This window comes from Eschscholzia californica, unplaced genomic scaffold (assembly GCF_041429995.1).
Source record: "Eschscholzia californica isolate CP2 unplaced genomic scaffold, dmEscCali1.0.p SCAF_1, whole genome shotgun sequence".
NCBI lineage: Eukaryota > Viridiplantae > Streptophyta > Magnoliopsida > Ranunculales > Papaveraceae > Eschscholzia > Eschscholzia californica.
The window spans coordinates 16,704,569-16,724,568 of NW_028238198.1; the positions used below are offsets into that span (position 1 = coordinate 16,704,569).

General features: G+C 36.3%; 3 protein-coding genes across 4 annotated transcripts; 1 reads left to right on the forward strand and 2 right to left on the reverse strand.

Annotated features, from left to right (window-relative positions):
• Positions 1 to 116: 116 nt before the first annotated feature.
• On the reverse strand, positions 117 to 4,043 carry LOC147564618 (uncharacterized). Its single transcript, XM_086648366.1, has 4 exons — positions 3,472 to 4,043; positions 2,798 to 3,194; positions 1,558 to 1,774; positions 117 to 1,088 (listed from the first exon to the last, which is right to left on the reverse strand). The coding sequence occupies exons 2-4, from the start codon at positions 3,053 to 3,055 to the stop codon at positions 604 to 606; spliced, it is 960 nt and encodes a 319-aa protein (XP_086504492.1). The 5' UTR covers positions 3,056 to 3,194; positions 3,472 to 4,043; the 3' UTR covers positions 117 to 603.
• A 1,379-nt stretch (positions 4,044 to 5,422) lies between these two features.
• LOC147564619 (serine/arginine-rich SC35-like splicing factor SCL30A) lies at positions 5,423 to 8,817 on the reverse strand. Its single transcript, XM_086648375.1, has 9 exons — positions 8,664 to 8,817; positions 8,487 to 8,524; positions 7,928 to 8,113; positions 7,760 to 7,837; positions 6,573 to 6,737; positions 6,424 to 6,473; positions 6,184 to 6,262; positions 5,916 to 6,101; positions 5,423 to 5,829 (listed from the first exon to the last, which is right to left on the reverse strand). The coding sequence occupies exons 3-9, from the start codon at positions 8,104 to 8,106 to the stop codon at positions 5,706 to 5,708; spliced, it is 861 nt and encodes a 286-aa protein (XP_086504501.1). The 5' UTR covers positions 8,107 to 8,113; positions 8,487 to 8,524; positions 8,664 to 8,817; the 3' UTR covers positions 5,423 to 5,705.
• Positions 8,818 to 14,684: 5,867 nt separating this feature from the next.
• Positions 14,685 to 18,963, forward strand: LOC147564620 (protein INVOLVED IN DE NOVO 2-like). 2 transcript variants are annotated; one of them, XM_086648321.1, is made up of 7 exons: positions 14,685 to 14,927; positions 15,557 to 16,473; positions 16,943 to 17,124; positions 17,266 to 17,355; positions 17,450 to 17,746; positions 17,979 to 18,185; positions 18,365 to 18,963. In XM_086648321.1, exons 2-7 carry the CDS (start codon positions 15,570 to 15,572, stop codon positions 18,593 to 18,595), a joined length of 1,911 nt encoding a protein of 636 aa, XP_086504447.1. In that variant the 5' UTR covers positions 14,685 to 14,927; positions 15,557 to 15,569; the 3' UTR covers positions 18,596 to 18,963. The 2 variants fall into 2 exon arrangements, with proteins under 2 accessions (XP_086504447.1, XP_086504439.1); XM_086648313.1 differs by having other exon boundaries at positions 14,727 to 14,960.
• The last annotated feature ends 1,037 nt before the right edge of the window (positions 18,964 to 20,000 follow it).

Sequence of the window (20,000 nt, forward strand, 5' to 3'; positions counted from 1 at the left end):
GGCCAAGTAGTGCTAATTACTCCCTTGGTCGAACAAAAGTAGCAACAAAATACAAGGAAAAGATTACGGCGAAAGCAAAGCTGCCACGATACTGCTGAAATAATACGTAATTGGAGTTTTATCCATGACAAAAAATGTATTAAAGAATCAAAAAATTCCCTTTGCCCATATAATAAAGAGGCGCGCAGGTTACACACTCAACGACAAAAAATTAAATGGCGGAAGAAAAAAGAATAAGAAACAAACCCAAAATTTGCAAACAATGGTCTAAGGTCAAGCGAGTATTGACTAGCCCTGAGTTTCTGCAAGTTTTACTGAGAACAGTTGCTGATCCCACTGTGTTGCCTTGCCCTTGCTTTCAACTAGAGATATGAATAGGGAATGGAAGAGAAACTCCATTCCCAACTAGAGATAGAACGAGCCTCCACAAAAACGGCTCGTGTTATTGTTTATTGATGTTGATTTATATGAATCTTTCTACCTTTTGGTTTTGATCTATTTGATCTGAGAAAAAGAATACGCTCACTGAAAGAAGCCTCTGCTACTAGAATTTATCTGAAAACTTGAACGTGGTTTTCTTTAGGTGAAACCTCGGTGCTTGCGCTAGGACCTTAACGGGGAGGGTCTCCTCCTCTCCAGCTTCATCCTCCAGTTATGATTTTCATTGTTTATGGGCTTCAATAATCGTTCCGCTTCAATTTCTGATTGGAGCGAAGATTTTATCCTCCTCAAGTGTCCGATGCATTGCTCGTGATCAGAAGTAGTTCCTTGGATACCCTCTTCGGGATTGTTGTTTCGCTGGTACGCTGAGTGCCACTTAGCTTGCAAATATGCGAAAGACCTCCATGGAGGAAGAGGCATCGAGTTTTGTTTAAGAGAAGATCTTGCAGCTTCAACCATAACGTGAAGGAAGTGCTTTAGCCTGGATAGTGAACCCACATAAACCACCGGAAGAGAATTCAAAATTGCATCATAAGATTCTACTGCCCTTGCGATTTCAAAATGGCTTCGGAAGTCTATATCGATAATCAAGCGTTCTGAACTCCCACTGTCACGATGAGTTGCCACATCAATATATTCATGATCACCTTCATAGTACGAGAAATAGTGTCAGAAGTAAGCAATCTACAACTAAAATTATCATTCTGGATCAGTATTTCAGTGTATAAAATAAAAGAGAAAACTAATTCGGAGAACTCAAGGACATAATATCCATTCATTGTACTATGAAAAGGGGAAGTACTCTAAGTGTACACCGGGTTTATTTCATTTTCTCCCAATGACCAAGATTTTCTTGTATTCTGCAAACAAGAAAGGACTTGACTTCTATCTGTTTTATAATAGGATCATATGAAGAAAATGTTAATTCCTAAAATAGAAGAATTCAGGGCGATCAAGGCTGTACCAATTCTCTACGCATGCGTAACAAGAAATACTCTATCAGGCTATCACCAAGACATGAGTAATTCCTCAATGAAAATTACGGGGTTAGCTTTCCATCTATGACAGCGGACATTATAAAACGGCAAGTATGGGTTAAAGGGTTTGTTAGCATACCTCCGGGTACCTTGCCACAATTTTGCCAGGTGGATACACATACAGCTGCATCATAGCCATAAGATCTTAGAAGCTTTACTAGATGAAACCTGATGCAACTTCCATTGCAAGGACCTGACTTAACAACACGTAGATCCGACTCGTTGATAGAAAGTAAAAGGGAATGGACTGTTGACAGCAGTTCACCCTCATACTGGTCTACCGTATGCTTGTGGTACTGGTAAGAAAAACAGACAAATAACAAAATCAGACTGATTATAAATCTAATATGAACTCAAATAAAAAAAATGTTTCTCAATTAAATATTCGTACTCAGATAAACCTCTAATTAGAAGGTGAATTGAGAAAGATTATATTCATAAACTCTTAGTTATGAACTTATATGTGTATCAATAACTAATATGAGAAAAGCTATACCCATCCTCAAACAGTTGACACCAACCCACATTTTTCTAAGGCTCAGGAGGTCATGAGGTCGCGGCTTCATATAGCCAACAGTAAGAAGGTTGAAACATGAGTAAATTGAGCTTTAGAACTTTGAATGAGTTCAGTCCCAAATTCGTCATTTTCCTCGGCAACTATAAACAAACCATTCAGCAAATACTAGATGAATCTCACTAACTCATATATCCAACTAAATGGCAATATGGCTCTAGCCATTTAGGGACCAAGGTTTCTTGGAAAAGCTTCCTACAGTATCATAACTAAGTTCAGGAGCACGAGTCTATCTAAATAACTCTGTATGACTCGCTATCCTCAACTCCCTCACCCTGCTTATCTAGTTAATGACTTGCCAACAACAAATATCTTCATTATATCCTCATCAAATTCACCAAAAGTACTAAACACGCAGAGAACTGCATTTCAGCCAGGGGATAGTAATTTAATTTTGGTACCGAATGCATCTAAATTCTAAAACTCATCAAAGTTCTACGAAATAGTGCTTTCTCTCAATGACCTTATTCATCCTAAATCAAAACTTTATTGAATGGTCTTTAGTGAATAATTCCCCTTCAATTTTCCAAGGTTTTGTCATGAAACATAATTCTCCATGAAGTATTTTCCTAATTGAGATTTTCAGAATTAGTAGCCCTCAAATGATTGAACTGATTTTAAATCAAAGAAAAGTAATTACTAACTTACCATTTCTAGTTTCTAAACAGATATGCAATTTCAATCTAAATACTTAAAATATAAAGAGGCAAAAGAAAAAGAATGAAAAAGGAGCATGAAAACTAACCAATATGTTCTCAGCGAGATGAGGAAGATCAGAATGGCTAGAATCGCTATCGCTACTGCATCTCGAATCGACACCGCCACTTCCATTCTCTAAGAAATCACTTACCATAACAGCTAAATCATGTTCACTTTCATGGCTAAAACCACCCATCTGACCCATGAATTTTGCTCCGCCACCACCTAATCTGAATAATAGATCTCCGGCCGCCGCACAAATGCGACAATCACTCCCACCACCATCAGGACCGTTACCTTCCATTACCGCTCCCTTGGAGCGAGGTTCAAAATTCCAAATCCCCAGTTTCACAAAAATTATCAACAACAATTACAACTCCTTCAATTAAGAACCCTAATTTCACAATCAAATTCTCGCCCTTTTTCGTAGTATAAAACAAAATCTGTTTCAAAAGTTTCAACAAAATCAAATTGATAATCTTAATACCAATATCAGAACAAAAAATCATCAAATTCACATTAAAATTTCTATAAACCTAGCTATATTCTCTGAAAATCAGGGAAACGAGATCAATGAACAAAGCTCACGCATCGAATTCAAGACTGGAAGTTAGAAAGAAATTCAAAATTTACGAATTCCCTGCGCTTATTTATATCGTGGTAAGATAAAGATAAATATAGAGATGAAAATCAATAACCCTAATTTTGAGAAACCCTAACCTTTAAATTTGTATTGTTATTGGTTGATCCAAATGGGAAGAAGAAGGAAAAGAGAGAAAAAAAAAAGAATTAGGCCCGCTGCAACCCAAAGGGATGAAGATGAAGAGAAAATATTCGAAGCATCTTTATAGAACCTGTAACTGAATTTTAGATGACAATATTACCCTTGGGTCATATTAAATGAGGCTTCATTATTGGCTCCAAATAATGAGGACATGATGGAAAATTGTAGGTCAATAAGGTGGAATAGTGAGGACATGATGGTAACATAGAAAAGCTAAAAAGATTTTGGGTTGGCTTGGGGAGGAAGTCAAGATATGGGAGGGAGGAGGTAAATCAAAATTCAATTTTTAAGAAGGGGGAAGAGAGAGAAAGTGAGACGGCACCGCTCCAGCTCCTCTCCCACGCGGTCAGAAAGGCTCCACTCTAGAGGTAATGGTGACAGGCTGTTTGATATTTAGGACCCACTAATAGGTGTGCCACTGTTCCTTCATTTCATGTGATAACATTTAATGGCACCAATGGGTGAAAAATAATACTACTACTACTAGTATTAAGGAAGTCAGAATCACTTGTAAGTCTAGGGATTGGAATATTGGACACTCACTTCCCATGAAAATTAAAATCTTTGGTAGTTTAACTTGAGTATAAACGCTCTCATCAAAAAAAAAAACTTGAGTATAAACGCATTGGATAGAATTTAAACCTTTTCAAGATTACTTTTAACAATTGATATGACTCGTAAAGACTTTTTTTTCTTAAAATACTCGTAAAGACTTAAAAGTCTTAAAAATTCGATATTATTGTGCTTATTCAATTTATAGATCTTGACGTGTCTTTTTATTTTATGTTTACGAATTACCAACATTTTATAATGATTTTCCTACAAAGTTACACTGAAAACTGAAGTGAACCATTGGCCCAACCTATCAAGAGAGAAATTTTGGGGGAAGTTAGGCCTAACTACGTCGGTCGCCTTCGGACAGAGTAACATTTTGAAGCTAAAAATGGGTTTTTATTGTCTAAAGCGAAACAAATATTAGTGTATTAATAGCCAAAGTAGTTATTATAGTGGGGTTCTTTCTTAATCTTTCATATTAAAATCAAGTGACAATATAGAAAATAAATAGGTTATAGAGTACGGCACTTAACTCTTGAGTCTTTTTTTTTTATGAAATTAACTCTCAGAGTCTTGGAAATAAGAGAAAGTCTAATCTATAGATCCATATCTCAGGGAAAGTTTGATTTTCTCTTGTAATACATATCTCAGGGAAATAGATCCATGTTCCACCCACAGATTTCTAAGAGCATCTCCAATGGGACACTCTAACAAACACTCTAAAAGTCCTAGTTGTCAAGGACCAATAGAGATTCTCTTTCCTAAATGTCAATATAGAGACACTCTAATTTTTGTTAGTCTCCAATGGAGATCTCTAAAGTGTCTATACTTAATACACAAGTCCTTCTTCAATTCAATAGATAAAAAGTAGTTGAAAAGCAAGATTTTCTATTGGTTGAAATTTAAAAGTAACACTTAGAGAGTCTCAAGTAGACACTCTCATTTTAGAGTTTCTCTCTCTAGACACTCTATAATAAATGTGTCCACCTCATATTAGAGTGTCTAATAAAGTGTTCCATTGGAGATGATTTTTTAACAAAAACTCCAAAAAGTCTATGTGACACTCTAAATGTTAGAGATTGAGTGTCCCATTGGAGATGCTCTAAGGTATCAACTCCCATAGATTAACTATTATTCCCTAATTATTTATGATCAGGGACCTCCGTGATTATGAAAGTTTCTAGTATAAAATGGCTTATTGGCATAACCAACCATTCTTTTAAGATGGGTTCACAGAGGGTAACAAAGATGTCATGGGATTATATCTCCCTCAAGTATAGACAATTAGAGATAAAATGTGAACAAGAAGAGAGAGAAAGAGACGACAAGAAAGAGCAAGAAAAAGACACAATTTGCTTCATCAAGATTCAAGAAAATAAAAGACAAAAGTATAAATTATTTAACCCACACGTATGAAAGTCAGAAGCAGTTCTACTAGTTCTTAGAAATATGGAAATTGCAGGGGAATACAGAAAGCCAAGTCCTTTTAAGTCTGATAACTATTAGATGTCAAGCCATACACCTACTCTTTTCATATAATTGCATTTTCTTACCACTAAAGCTGCAAGGTTTTACGGGTCAAATCTCATTTTCTTTCGGCTTGTGATTTCATAGTCTATCTGCTGGGTGGAGGTGATAAATCTGCAGACCTTGATCTTGATCCAAATGGTGACCTTGACACACGCCTAGGTGATCTATATTCGTGCCTTCTTCCTTCCTCACCACTGTAACCAGGCTTCCTGCAAATAACAAATTTTTTGCATATAAACGAAACTGTGATATGGTTTTAATTAACAATAACAAATACAAGAAACTTCAAACTTACTCGTCATGTCCATCGTCAATGGGTTTCCTGTCAGCATCACCATAACCTGGTGGCGAGTATGACCTTCTGCGCTTGTGATCGTTATCTCGCTCATGTACAACGTCCCTCGGTGATCTAGAGTGTTCCACGGGAATTCTCGGGGAAACTGAATAGTCAGCCCGCCTTCTTGGTGCTGGAGATGCGGATCTGACAAGTTGAACAAACAATTAGCTGTATTACAATATTTGATGCACTTCATGTAAATCAGTAAATGAACAAGTATGATTACCTTGATCGATATCTTCCTCTAGAAGTTGGGGCACGACGGGGAGAGCGTGAGCGGGATACTGAACGAGTACGGGAACGTCCTGCAAAAATGATAACGTAGTACCCATAAATAAAATTGTTTGTGTTCACCGATACAGCTGACATTCTGAAAGGATGAAAAGCAAATGGCAAATTGCTCCCAAAATGAATTTTGCATTCAAACCCTAGAATCACTACGAAGATGATAGCCTTAACTTCGTACCATAGTATGGTCGTCGTCCTCCTCCTCCATAACCTGGTGGTCCTCTATGACTGCAAATAAAAGTGATGTCATGAAATGAAGAAATGAAGAATTGGTAAAACTCCAAGAACAATAATTGAGAGACATGGAATTACAAATATTCTACACACCTAGGCCCGCCCCTTTGGCGCATTTCCTCGGGCTTCTTCCTGGTCTCTGCAGCAACCACAACAGTAATCTCCCTTCCAAAAAAAAGTTGACCATTCATGTGATACTGAGCCTCTGCAGCATCATAAGGCTCTACAAACTGTATAAAAGCAAATCCCCGAGGTTTACTGCATGAAAGACACATTAGATTTATTATCTTTAGTCTCAGATGAAATATGGGGACCCTCACAACGCGATCTAATATAGAAATACAATCCCATCAACTAAATTTTTGAGGAATTATCACACTAAGTGTGAATTTCTTACTTACGGACTAGTTATATGCCATCACTTCTCACAAGAAGTTCATGTGTAGTGTTATTACATAAGCTTAGTGGCTGACCTTTTGTTTTATAGTCAAGTATGTAGGCAACTTCAAAAAATGCAAGAGACTTGAAAATTCTTCATAGTCTTGAAAATACATAAATCACTTCAAATCAACCTTGCTCCAAACTTAAAAGCCTCTCATACAATCCTCAATTTTCTTGGTTAAAGCACAATCATCTTCCTCACAGTACTTCTATTGGGTTGTGAATTACATATTTCTCTTCATACGGGTACATTCTTCATTTGAACAATATTTCTTTTAACATCCTTGGAAACACCACAATGTTTGGCAATGCTGAAGAATACGTCTTCATCATAACGGGGCTTGGGCTAGTTTTTTACTTCAAACCAATATACCCCCTGACAAACCAGTTAAACAAATAACTCACCAAAAACAAAGCAAAATTACAACAAGTGGAGACCTTGATAGCAAAAGCGGAACATTTCTACCTGAAAAACGACCTTCCAACAATTTTTTATAAAACGGACCCTCCTAATTATAAACCATATGAACACTTCGAGAGAAACAGACTGAAAGACCTCATCAACTAAAGGTTGGCCCATTCACAAATAAAAATGACAAAAGCTTTGACTTCGTTGTAGAGTATTTACCAATGAGAGAAGCCATTTACATGCATAAATGTCTAGTAAATTAATGAAATGATGTTTACAATACGTGATCCTAAGCCGTGCATATAATGGACAAAGAAAACAAACATAGCACCCTCAAATAGGATGACTTAAGTAATGGCACATAACGAAACACATCAATCATATAACATGATATTTTATCAAGCATCAAATGTACACAAATAAACCTTACCCCGAGTAAAAGTCTCTCGGCAAATACACATCTCTTACTGGTCCAAATCTTTCAAATGGGACTCGAAGTTCTTCAGCCCTGCAAATATCATAAGAAATAAAGTGTGAGCAATCAAATCATCGGACAGTAAAATGTTTTTATAATTCTCTTTTAGGAATAAATTTTTACCTGCAATTCAGAGGAATATTACGGACCAAGAGACTCCCACTGTTCTGTTCCTTCCTCCCACCATGTCCACCACCATGTCCACCACCATTTCCACCATATCCCCTTCGTGGAGGACTTCTTCCTCGACCTCCATATCCTCTCCTTGGAGGACTATCATATGGTGGACTGTATCTCCGCATGATAAATCTGTCATAAAATGTTAGCACTTCCATGCACTGTCAAAAGATCCAAACTTTACCTTTAAACTAAACCACCTTCGCCCATTAAAATACATATGTAACATACCAACTTGAAGGTCCTGTGGGTAAACAAGAATTTCTACTAGCTACCAGAGACCCAATTGTTCAAAACAAACGCATTTAAAAGATCAAATTAAAGTTCTAATTTTTTTTCTAACTGTATCTAAAGAAACCACTCTCCTCCCTTGTCTACAACATCGAGATGATAAGTATAATCTAGTATAAAGTACAGATCTAATGACCATTTATTAGAACTAGGGTTTCAATTACTGTGACATTAAGTGAAACTTAAAGTATGCAAGAAAGGCGATAGATCATACCTACAGACGCAGATTCAAAAGATTTCAAATGGCGTTCCCTGGAAATCAAGCAAAAAAAGAAGAGGGGTCAAGATTTGGATTTGCTAGATTTCAAACTTCAAAAGGAATCAGTGATTTCAGACCCTACGTACAACGAGAAATTTAGAAAGAGAGAAGAAGAAAGAAGAAGAAGAAAACCTGGAGATCAAATGATTCCTGGCTGGAGAAACAAAGTTAGGCGAAGGGTCGACTCTATCAAATAAACCCTAGAAAATTTATCGTTAACGCTTATAAACCATAAAACTTTATTATATGCCACCAGTGGGACATAGACACTTCTTTTTTTTTTTTTTTTTTTTTTTTTTTTTTTGCCAGCGCTATGGGAAAGCAAAATAGTTTCCGGGGTGTAAGGACTTGGTCAAAAATTATTCAATTTTGTTTGACAATTTTATTTTGTAAGTTATTAGAAGGAAATAAAAATAAAAATAAATAACCCTCCACCTCATCTTCTCTCTCTCCACCTCATCTTCTCTCTCTCCATCTCACCTCTCTCTCTTCTCCAACTAGGTCGTCGGCCGGAAAATTTCCCGACCGGCGACCTAGTCAGAGAAGAGAGAAAGGTGAGGTGGAGGATTTTTTATTGGCCAGCGCTTTGGGGAAAGCTAAATAGTTTCCGGGGTGTGAAGTTTTGGGTGGAAACAAAAACAAATTAGATTTTTTTTATTTTTCCCAAACAACCAAATCCTTTTCAGTTCTTCTTCCTTTCTCCGGCGACTCCACCATCTCTGACGACTACACCATTTCCGGCGAACTTTTTTTTTTCTCCATCTCCGGCGAAGGGGAGGAGCCCCTTCGCCGGAGCTCGTCTGGTTGAGGAACAAACCAGACGAGATAACGAAGGAGCTCCTCCCCTTCGCCGGAGAAATTGAGAAGAAAGAGAGGGAGAAGAGAGAGAAGAAAGAGAAAGAGAAAGAGAAGAGAGAGAGAAAGAAGATGATGAAGTCGCCGGCAACATCCGGCCGGCGACTTTTTTCCGGCGACATTAAAGGGGTGTTTGGTTTAACTTTTTTTTTCCACCGTCTTCCCCGGAAACTTTAATGCTTTCCCCACAACAGTGGCCTTTTTTTATTTTGAACCATATTCCCCATAAAATATGTTTCCCCAGAAACTTTCAAAATTTTGCATATTCCCTTCAAAATTTCACACTCCATAAACTATTTAGCTTTCCCCAAAGCGCGGCTTTTTTTTTCCTTTTTCGAGTTATTTCCCAAATAGCCCCCAACTTTGTGACTGATTTCCTGCCTAGCCCCCTACTTTGTCAAAATACTCAGATGATCTTCTTTTTCACTTACCGTTATGACACCGTTAACCAGTCAACATTTCTCTCTCTTCCATCTCATCACCTCTCTCTGCCACCTCATCTTCTCGCCACCTCATTGTCTTCTCTGGCAAGGTCATCGGCCGACCAATTTTCTGACCGGCAACCTTCAAATATTTTTTAAAAAAACTTTTTTTATTTTCTCTCTCCTCTCTATCTCTAAAAAAATTCCTTTTTTATCATCTCTTCTCTCTCTTTCTATACACTCCGGCGAAGGGAACCCTGCGCCGGAGTGTGTAGAGAGAGAGAGAGAGAGGAGAGATGATAAAAAAAAAAGTTAGAGAGAGAGAGGAGAGAGAAAATTTTTTAAAAAAAATATTTGAAGGTCGTCGCCCGGCCGAGAAGATGAGGTGGCAGAGAGAGGTGATGAGATGGAAGAGAGAGAAATGTTGACTAGTTAATGGTGTTATAACGGTAAATGAAAAAGGGGGTCATCAGGGTATTTTTGACGAAGTAGGGGGCTAGACATGAAATCGGTCACAAAATTGGGGGCTATTTGTGAAATAACCCTTTTTTTTATGAAATAGGGAAATGGACATTTTTTTTTGATGAAATAGGGACATAGACACTTAGTCAACAAAGATTGACATAAAGGACATCTTTATATTTAGTCTAAAATTTGAGTAGTTTTTCCCCTTTTTCATGTCCTGTTTAATCACTAATTGATTTTTTTTCGTAGTTCTTCGTATCTAAAATCTGAATTGGATGCCTATTCCGATTTCAGATGTTTTTTTTATTTTGGTAAGATTTGAAATTTAGTTGAATTTTGTAGATGTTTGAATTAACTGAAAAAAGACCCAGAAATTTCAGACTTCAAAACAAGTCTGAAACATAACCCAAATATCTGAAATTCTCCAAATGACTATTATGCCCCCATGATTTAAAGAAAATCTTTTCTTTATAGTTAACATTTCACCACCATCAAGCTACCTCAACCGACCACCGCCGACACCGACCATAAACACCACCAATAGTAGCACCACCACCACTACAAACACCACCACCACCACAAACACCACCACAAATCCACCACCAGACAGCACCACAACAACCTGAGGAAACCACCACCAAAAAATATTAAACTTCACCGATCTTCAGTGTGAGTAATAGAAAGATAGATTTAGAAATCTCGTCGGATCTTCGGTTAAGGGACTGAGAGTGACCTCGTCGGTGTTCGATTAGAGAGAGAGTGACAGAGAAAGATTTCGCCCAGTTGGTGTTAAAAAGAGAGGGTATGAGAGAAAACTTGTCAGATATTTGATTTATTGTTAAAGAAAAAGAGACTGATAGAGAGAGATGGCTCAGTCTCGCTGGAGAAACTGACCGAGGGAGAGACTAGAAGAGGAGGAGAGCGGCAGTAGAGAAGTGGAGAAATAGAGGAGGATGATTTAGGAGGATTTAGGGTTTCTTTTTATCCAGATAAAGATATTAGGATTTTTTTAAATTAGATATTTTTTTGTCTAAAATATATAAGGTAATAATGTCAAAACTTTTAGTCAGATCTACTAATTCAGATATAGAAAACAAACAACTAACTTGGAAAACAATTCATCTAATTCAGATTCAGCAAATTCAGTTCAGCCAATTTCAGACATTAAAAGAAAAAGCAACACCTAAGTCGAATTTTGTGCTGGGATACTCCAGAAAAAAAGGTTCTGCCTTCATATTCATTCCACGATTTCTTCTTTAAAATAACTATCTTGGCCTCATCATTAAGTTTATAATGAAGTGCTTTGTTCGAGATGGTTTTCTATAAAGTATCTACAAAATTCTGTGCAACACTTCAAGTATCGGAGTCTTAAGAATGTTGGAAGTTAAAAAAGACTTTAATTCCTGAATGATAAAGTAAACTAATGTTGCACAGACAAAGAAGAATGAAGAAGGAATAAACTAAATTGAATTAAAATAATTTGATTCACTACAAAGACTAGTCTATTTATATCCCACTAACTATGACCACTCCTAACATTATCTCACTAACTCACTCATTAACTCACTAACTTATCCATTAATCAACTAAAGAAAAATAAATTCTCACTAACTTAGCTCTCTAATTACTTAAATAATAAAATAAATATTCTCATTAAAATTGAGTTTACATTAAATTTAACACTCTCCCTTAAACTCAAATGGCATAACGTCCCTCATAATCTACAACTTGAAAGATGGATGGACCTTCAATGGCTTAATAAAATATTAGCCATTTGTTCTTCAATTTAAAACTTCATATCAATCTGGTTTCGATCGCATTCTTTCACAACTAATTTGTCTATTTGGTCATCATCTAGTTTATACTTGGTTTTGAAATACCTTCTCAACCCAATTGTCTTCTTTCCTGTAGGAAGAGAATTTAATCCCTAAGTATCACTTTTCTCAATTGAAATCCACCCTACATTTTTTACTGCTTCTTAAAGTGATAGGATCGGTGGGAGGTAAATAGGTGTAATCTCAATTACTTGAGATTCTGAAGCTACTGTCTCATCATGAATATCAATTTTTATTTGATGATCTTCTTTATCAGGACAAACCCAAACTCCATCTTCATCACTTTCTACCGAATAATCATCTGAATCTTCATCCATTCTACAAACTAATAAAAGAGTTTTACCTTCTTCTACATCATCTCCAGCAAAGTCAGCATGCTCTGAATATTTCTTGGAAACTCTACATTCTCACTTATAATGACTTGATTTTTTGCAACGAAAGCATCTAACTTCAGATTTGTCATACCTTCCAATTTTTTTTGGTTCCTTACCATGACTTTCTTCACCTCTGTCGATAGGTGTTTCACCACTAAAACCACATTTTCCAAACAAAGTCACTTTGCTTTGAAAAACTTGTTATATAGACCCTACAACAGCTCTCTAATTCATCCTATGTTCATGAGAACATAATGAACTCATCAAACCTTCAACTGACATAGTTGAGAGGTCCTTTCCTTCTTCAAATGCAGCAACAACATAGTCAAAACGACTTGTCAATGATATCATGATTTTCTCAATAATACGAAGATCAATTAACTATTCACCATTAACCCGCAATTGATTAACAATAATTAAACTCTAGAAAAATAATCAAAAATATTTTCGGAGTTCATCATGTGAAGAGATTCAAATTCACCTCGTAAAGTCTGCAAGCTTACATTTTTTACCTTTTCATCACCCTTGTAGGATCTTTCCAACAAATCTCACACTTATTTAGTTGTTTCAGCTCTTGAGATTTTCTCGAAGACAATCTCATCAACAGTTTGATAGAGAAAGAACAATGTCTTCTTATCCTTCTTTTTGTTCTCTCTCAAACTATCTTTTTGGACCTGAGAGAGAGTTTCATGTGCTACCCGATTAACTGGTTCTACATATCCAAATTCGACAACTTCTCTAATTTCCTGGAAGTCAAATAATGTTTTCATATGGATATACCACTGATCAAAAATTTTCTCACAAAATCGCGGAAGTTGAGGTTGGATTGATCTGTTCGTTTTGCAATTTGGTTAGTAATCACAAAATATTCCTAACTCGGATACCAAATGATGGAAATCAAAAAAGACTTTAAATTACGAATGATAAAGGAAATTAATTTTGCACAGATAAAGAAGAATGAAGAAGGAACAAACTAAATTGAATTGAATTGATTTGATTAACTAAAAAGACTGGTCTATTTATAAACCCAGTTCTACCAACTAACTATGGTCACTACCAACATTATCCCACTAACTCATCCATTGACCTGCTAACTTATCCATTAATCAACTAAAGAAAATAACTTCTCTCTAACTTAACTCTCTAATTACCTAAATAATAAAATTAATCTTCTCATTAAAATTGAGTTTAAATAAAATTAAACAAAGAGTGGAAGTGGATTTAGACTTCGTGGACATTGCAAAGTCAATCATTTTCTGGGGCATTGATTTTGATATTTGAAATGTCCCTTAGTGTTTGATATACTGATTTCTTTATAAACATTTAACCTTTTGTGTGCATTGATTTGGTAAATTCAAAATGTACCCTAATGTCTGGGGCATTCATTTGTCACATTATCGCAGATACTAAGAAATTTTGAATAAATGGGTATTTGAACACACTTCAATAGATTTTTTTGGTGTGGATTTGGAAAGAGAATGTATCTGAAAATGTAGATGAAATCTCTGGATACTTTGTTAAGGAAGACAATAAAAGTAATTAGTATTTACAAGTTTGATAAATCGTTTTGTCATGATGTTTATAACTTGTTAAAGAAATTTCTGAAAACGTGATGGATTTTGGATTGGTCTTTTACCAGTATAACTTGTGTCCGTGAGTTATCTGATACCTTACTAGTTGTTAGTGTACAGGTGGTATCTTTTTGTTCGATGTGGCGACTTTTAGTTCGTAGAAGACTCTTTTGCGTTGAAGTCTTCTGGTGTATGTCATGTTTGTTGTTGCTTCTTCTTTTCGTTATTTCGAGCTATCTTGTATAAATACTCACCGATAAATGATGTATATGAATAACACTTACACTTTCTAATGGGGTAATTCAATTATAAGATATAATATTTAATTATCTATTAATATTTTACCATAAATTGTATGAAATATAGTATTGTATAACATTTTATTCGATCTAGATTAGGACCAACGAACTTGTCAGAAAAAAGATTGAATCGAACATAAAGACCAGTTCAATAAAAAAAATGACGACCATTATAAATCAAGATTTTCTGGTCGGTTTTCTTTGATTGGGTCTGGTTCGTTTTTCTTCGGTGTTTCTGTGTTCGCGATCTTTAGTTTCACCCCTAATAACAACCGTACAGTAAAAAACCTTTTGCCATTGGTTTATATGTTGAAGACAACATAAGAATAGTCGGTGGATGGACAAAAGTGTTGTCTAACCGTTGGATGCTCCCTGGGTTGGAATCAATAGCAGACATCAGGAGAGCACGGGGCATCAAAAGGTCACATTCGTCATTTCCTTTTCTTTTTTCTTTTCTATAAACAAGTCATCACCATTTCTGAACCTCACTCTCTCTCTCTCTAAAAATCCTATTTCCAGCACTCATACTCACTCGCTCATATCCCAATTTTTAGGGTTTCGATCGACTTCTTAGAGTGAGTCGTCTTCGTTTCAACCTTTTGTGCTAAGTAAGAATTCTCATATGTTGATTTTCTTTCTTAGATCACAACTTGTAGTTTCTGCAATTCCGTTTTTGTCATGCATACTCAAATAATCTTAACATTTTTGTTTTTCATGCCTGAATCTGTTTGTTCACTCGATAATCTCGATTTTTATTTTTATCTTAATTGTTTACTGTTATTTTCTCTGGAATTTGGAGATTTAACTCCGATGATGTTGTTTTCAGATACTATTTTAGTATATGGAAGTATTCATCGATTTTGGTTGTCATCTGAGAGATTTTAACTGAAATAGTAATCGTTTAGGGTTTTGATTTAGGGTTTTTGTCTTCAGTCATACGCTAAACACTAGTTCATGCTCTGAAATGAAATTAAGTTTCTTAGTTTAGTTTGAGTCTTGGTAAGTGATGGTTTAATTTTTCCCATCACTACAAATATAGCACATCAGTCAAGATTACGGTCTATTTGGGTTCTGAATCTCATAAAGTTTTAGAGGAGAAACAAATATACCGTATGATGATGAATGACTTGATATTTCATCATCTCTACTATCCCCTAGTTTTTGTGTGTGTGTGTGTAATGAAGTTCTCTGTTTCATGTTGTAGGTTGCTTTAAGAAATGGATCACAGTTCAGAAGATGATTCAGATATAAGTGAATCTGAGATCGAAGAGTATGGAGATAAATATTACGAAGAACTAAAGAATGAAAAACACAAGGTGAAATTCTCAGATGAGTTATTTAGATGCCCATACTGTCAGGGGAGGAAGAAAAAAGATTTCCGCTACAAGGATATTCTGCAACACGCTAATGGGGTGGCTAAGGGTTCAAGTACTAGGAGTGCTAAGCAAAAGGCAACCCACAGAGCACTGGCTATGTATTTGGAGAAAGACTTATCGCCTAATGTTGTTCCTTCACAATCTGTAGTTACAAGTGAACCTCCTGTAGAGGGCAACAATGACGAGCAGTTTGTATTTCCATGGATGGGGATTGTTGTCAACCTTCCCACAGAATGGAAGGATGGCAAATATGTAGGGGAAAGTGGGTCTAAGTATAGAGATCATTTGACAAAAAAAGGGTTCAATCCTGTAAAGGTTCAGCCGCTGTGGAATCATCGTGGTCATTCAGGAAGTGCTATTGTTATTTTCACTAAAGACTGGCCTGGCTTTCATAATGCCATATCTTTTGAGAAGTCATTTGAAACTGAGAGACTAGGCAAACGAGACTGGAATTCGAAAAAGTCGCATGGCTCAAGCATCTATGGATGGGTTGCCCGAGAGGACGACTTCAAATCCGGAGGGATCATAGGTGAGCACTTGAGGAAAAATGGAGATCTGAAGACTACTGCTGATGTTGTAGCTGAAGAGGAAAGGAAGACAAACAAACTAGTCAAGACACTGGCTAGTGAGATTGAAAAGAAGGAGAGGAAGGTGAAAGAAATAGAGTGCAAATTCAGTGAGACCAGCATGTCACTCCATACCTTGATGGATCAAAACGAGAAGCTGCATCAAACATATAACGAAGGTATGCTTTTTAACCATATTTGTGTTAGGGAAAACAGATTCCTGTTTGAATATGACGAATCGAATATGTTAGGATAACTCTATATACCAATTGCATATATGACCATTAGATGCCGGGGGTCTCCAGTGTCAGCTTGCTTGCAAAGGATAAATTTGAAGCTTGTGGTTTGCTATATAGCGGAAGAATCTGATATAATGTTTGTAAAGATAATTGAAGTATCATGTATGAATGGGGTGGGGGGCACATCTCTTCATAGCTTGATATATAATATAATATAGAGAATACCAGTCTGCTTGAATATTAGGGGCACCACATATACTTCATTCCAAGTATAGATCTACAAACATATGTTCATTTTTTTCTTAAATCCGTGAACTACTACCTCTTCTATTATTTATGATGGTATTTTTAATTTTGCATACCTTGGAAGCTACACGAACTAACCTGACACTTTCTTCGTATGTAACAGAGATAAGAAAAATGCAGCAGAGTGCAAGAGATCATTTTCAACGAATCTGTCATGAGCATGAAAAGCTAAAGTTGGATCTGGAAAGTCAAAGGAAAGAGCTCGAGTTGAGAGGGAAAGAACTAGAAAAACGCGAGGCGCATAACGAAAATGAAATGAACAAACTTATCGAAGAAAAAAGAAAGGTAAAACTGTGAAGTTATTCTTGGGATATATTAACTGCTAATGATAGATAAAATACATGTTAACCATGTATGATTGTGATATAAAAATGTAAATTTGTTGTGAAAAATGTCAGACTACATTGTTTCTGTTGTATTTTTCAGAATGCCATGAAAAACAGTTCCTTACAAATGGCATCAATGGAACAAACGAAAGCCGATGAAAATGTCATGAGACTAGCTGAAGAACAGAAGGTAAAACAACTTATTGTTAGTTCTTGGTAGAATGTCTAATATATGTATGACTAACAATTTCTAATTCATCTACTTGTGATTGTTGATGCAACAGAAAGAAAAGGAAGAACTTCATAAAAGAATTATTAATCTTGAAAAGCAACTTGATACAAAACAAGCATTGGAACTGGAAATTGAGCGACTAAAAGGGAACCTGAATGTGCTGAAGCACATGGGAGATGAATCTGGTGACGAAGATTTAGAGTTCAAGAAAAAAATAGACGAAATGAGCAAGAATTTAGAAGAGAAAGAGGGAGAGCTAGAAGGCCTTGAGGAGTTAAACCAGACTCTTATTGTGAAGGAACGCAAGAGCAATGATGAGCTGCAGGAAGCTCGTAAAGAACTAATCAATGTGAATTTTCTCTCTTAAGCAATTTTTTCTTTTTGGTTTATCTTAAATTCGAAGTTCAAGCTCGATCAGCTCTAGTGCCTATCGTGTTCAAATTTTCTGTATTTCACGGCTCACATGAGCTGAAAATATATTTTTATATAGTTTGATACTCTGCGAAATTCGTGTATATTAAGTCAATGACGAAAGCGATTACAATATTTTCTTGTTTTACTAAACATTACTTGGCTTGCAGGGGCTGAGAGAAATTGGTCCTCGTGCATTAATCGGGGTCAAGAGGATGGGGGAGCTTGATACGAAACCTTTCCAAGTTGCTTGTAAGAGGAAGTACGCTAATGATCCTGATGCAAAAGCTTTGGAGCTGAGCTCCTTATGGGAAGAGCACCTCAGAAACCCAGAGTGGCATCCATTTAAGATCATCAAAGTCGGGAATAACCATCGGGTATTCTTATATCACTCTTCTGGAACTGTCTTTCTTATTTATGCAAAATTTATTTCTTGACATACATATATATAATATATATATATATGTATTGGGCTATGCAACCTTTGCGGCAACTTCAACTCATGGGAAGTTATTATATGTCTCTTATTTGGTGGTGGTGTTTTTTGCTGGTTTAGGAGATAATAGATGAAGATGACGAGAAACTGAAAAGTCTGAGAACCGAGTTAAGTGAAGAGGTATACCAAGCTGTAGCAACTGCACTCATGGAGATGAACGAGTACAATGCAAGTGGACGTTACATTGTTCCAGAACTCTGGAATTTCAAGGAGGGGAGAAAGGCAACGTTGAAGGAAGGAGTTCTGTTTATACTCAACAAATGGAAGACGAACAAGAGAAAAAGAACCTAAGGTTTGTTTCCCATACAACCAAAAACTATCTAGAGACTTCATGGATGTAGTTTTCTGTGTTTATGTAGATGATGAAGAACTACTAGTATATCAATCCTGTAGGAGTAGTGTTATCTCTGATCATCTGGGGACCGGATTTTCTCATATATAATTTTCTGCTGCATAGAAGGTCTTGTTCTTCCTATGTACATCGTTTATTAGGCTGAACCTTCGAAAAAGGAACTTGGGTTTTCGAGTAGTGTCTGTGTTTCTATAGAAACACTTATTTGAGGAACCTTAGATGAACTAAAGCTTGTTGTTATGAACTTGTGATTATTGTTGTTTGAGACTTGAGAGGCAGATTAGTTGTTGTTTGTTTTGATTTTGAAGCCTAGTTCTTAACTTGATGGTTTGTTTTCTGGTGTTGGCACTGACACCCTATATTGGCCCTTTCAATCTTGAGATACCCTTCAACTCTCCATTTAGGAATTCTTGACCCTCTTAGCTTTAGGTGTTTGGGTTTATTTGGAGCCAATTCCACTCAATTACGAGCCTCCGATCAGTGGAAGCCCATGCCAACCAGCAGGAGGTTGTCTAGTGGAGGGAGGGGGATCCAAGATGTGGCCGACTTTGTCAAGTACAAGGCCCACATTTGTTAAGTTTTATTTTTTTTGGCAACAATGATATTTGTTACACGTAAATCAATCAGGTTTTGCACTCAGATAACAATGATGTCTGGTACACCTAAATGAATTAGGGTTTGCATTCAGAAACCAATAGCTGAATGCTATTCCTCTGAAGGAATGATGTCTTGTGAAGGAGGGAGTCATTAAACTAAAGTAGAGTAGATGGATTTGCTCTTTATGTTCTTTCGGAAATGTCTATCAATTATCAACGATACTCATTTGCGGAACCACATTATGGGTGTATTTTTCTTATTTTTGACTAAATCAAACTATATATATTGAGGTACTCGTTTACCGAACCTCATTATGGATGATTGAATTTTTGTTTCCCGATCGTATTTTGTAAGGAAGTTTTGTAGGCGATATCCATAGCTAGTGGCACAAATTTCACACAAGACTTGGTCAAAACAAGTTGACCAAATATGGGTAAAGGCAATTTCCTTATCCTTCAATTTCGTTATCTATTTTTCCCTCCTCTATCGCAATTCTCTGGCAAAAAGTTGTCGGTCGTTTAGGCAAAGATTTTAACTCAATTTTTCAATCTCTTTTTTATTTCTATTTCTTCTATGTTCTTCTCTTCTTTCTCTTCCCTTTTCTATTCTCTCTTTTGTGGAGGGAAGGGCTTCTTATACTAGCGGTACGTTTTGCACTTTCGGGGTAATACACTAACCAACTAGGCTACTAGTTGTTGGCGCTTAACATCATTGTCTCTAACAACAAAGGACATTCTCTGAAACTTC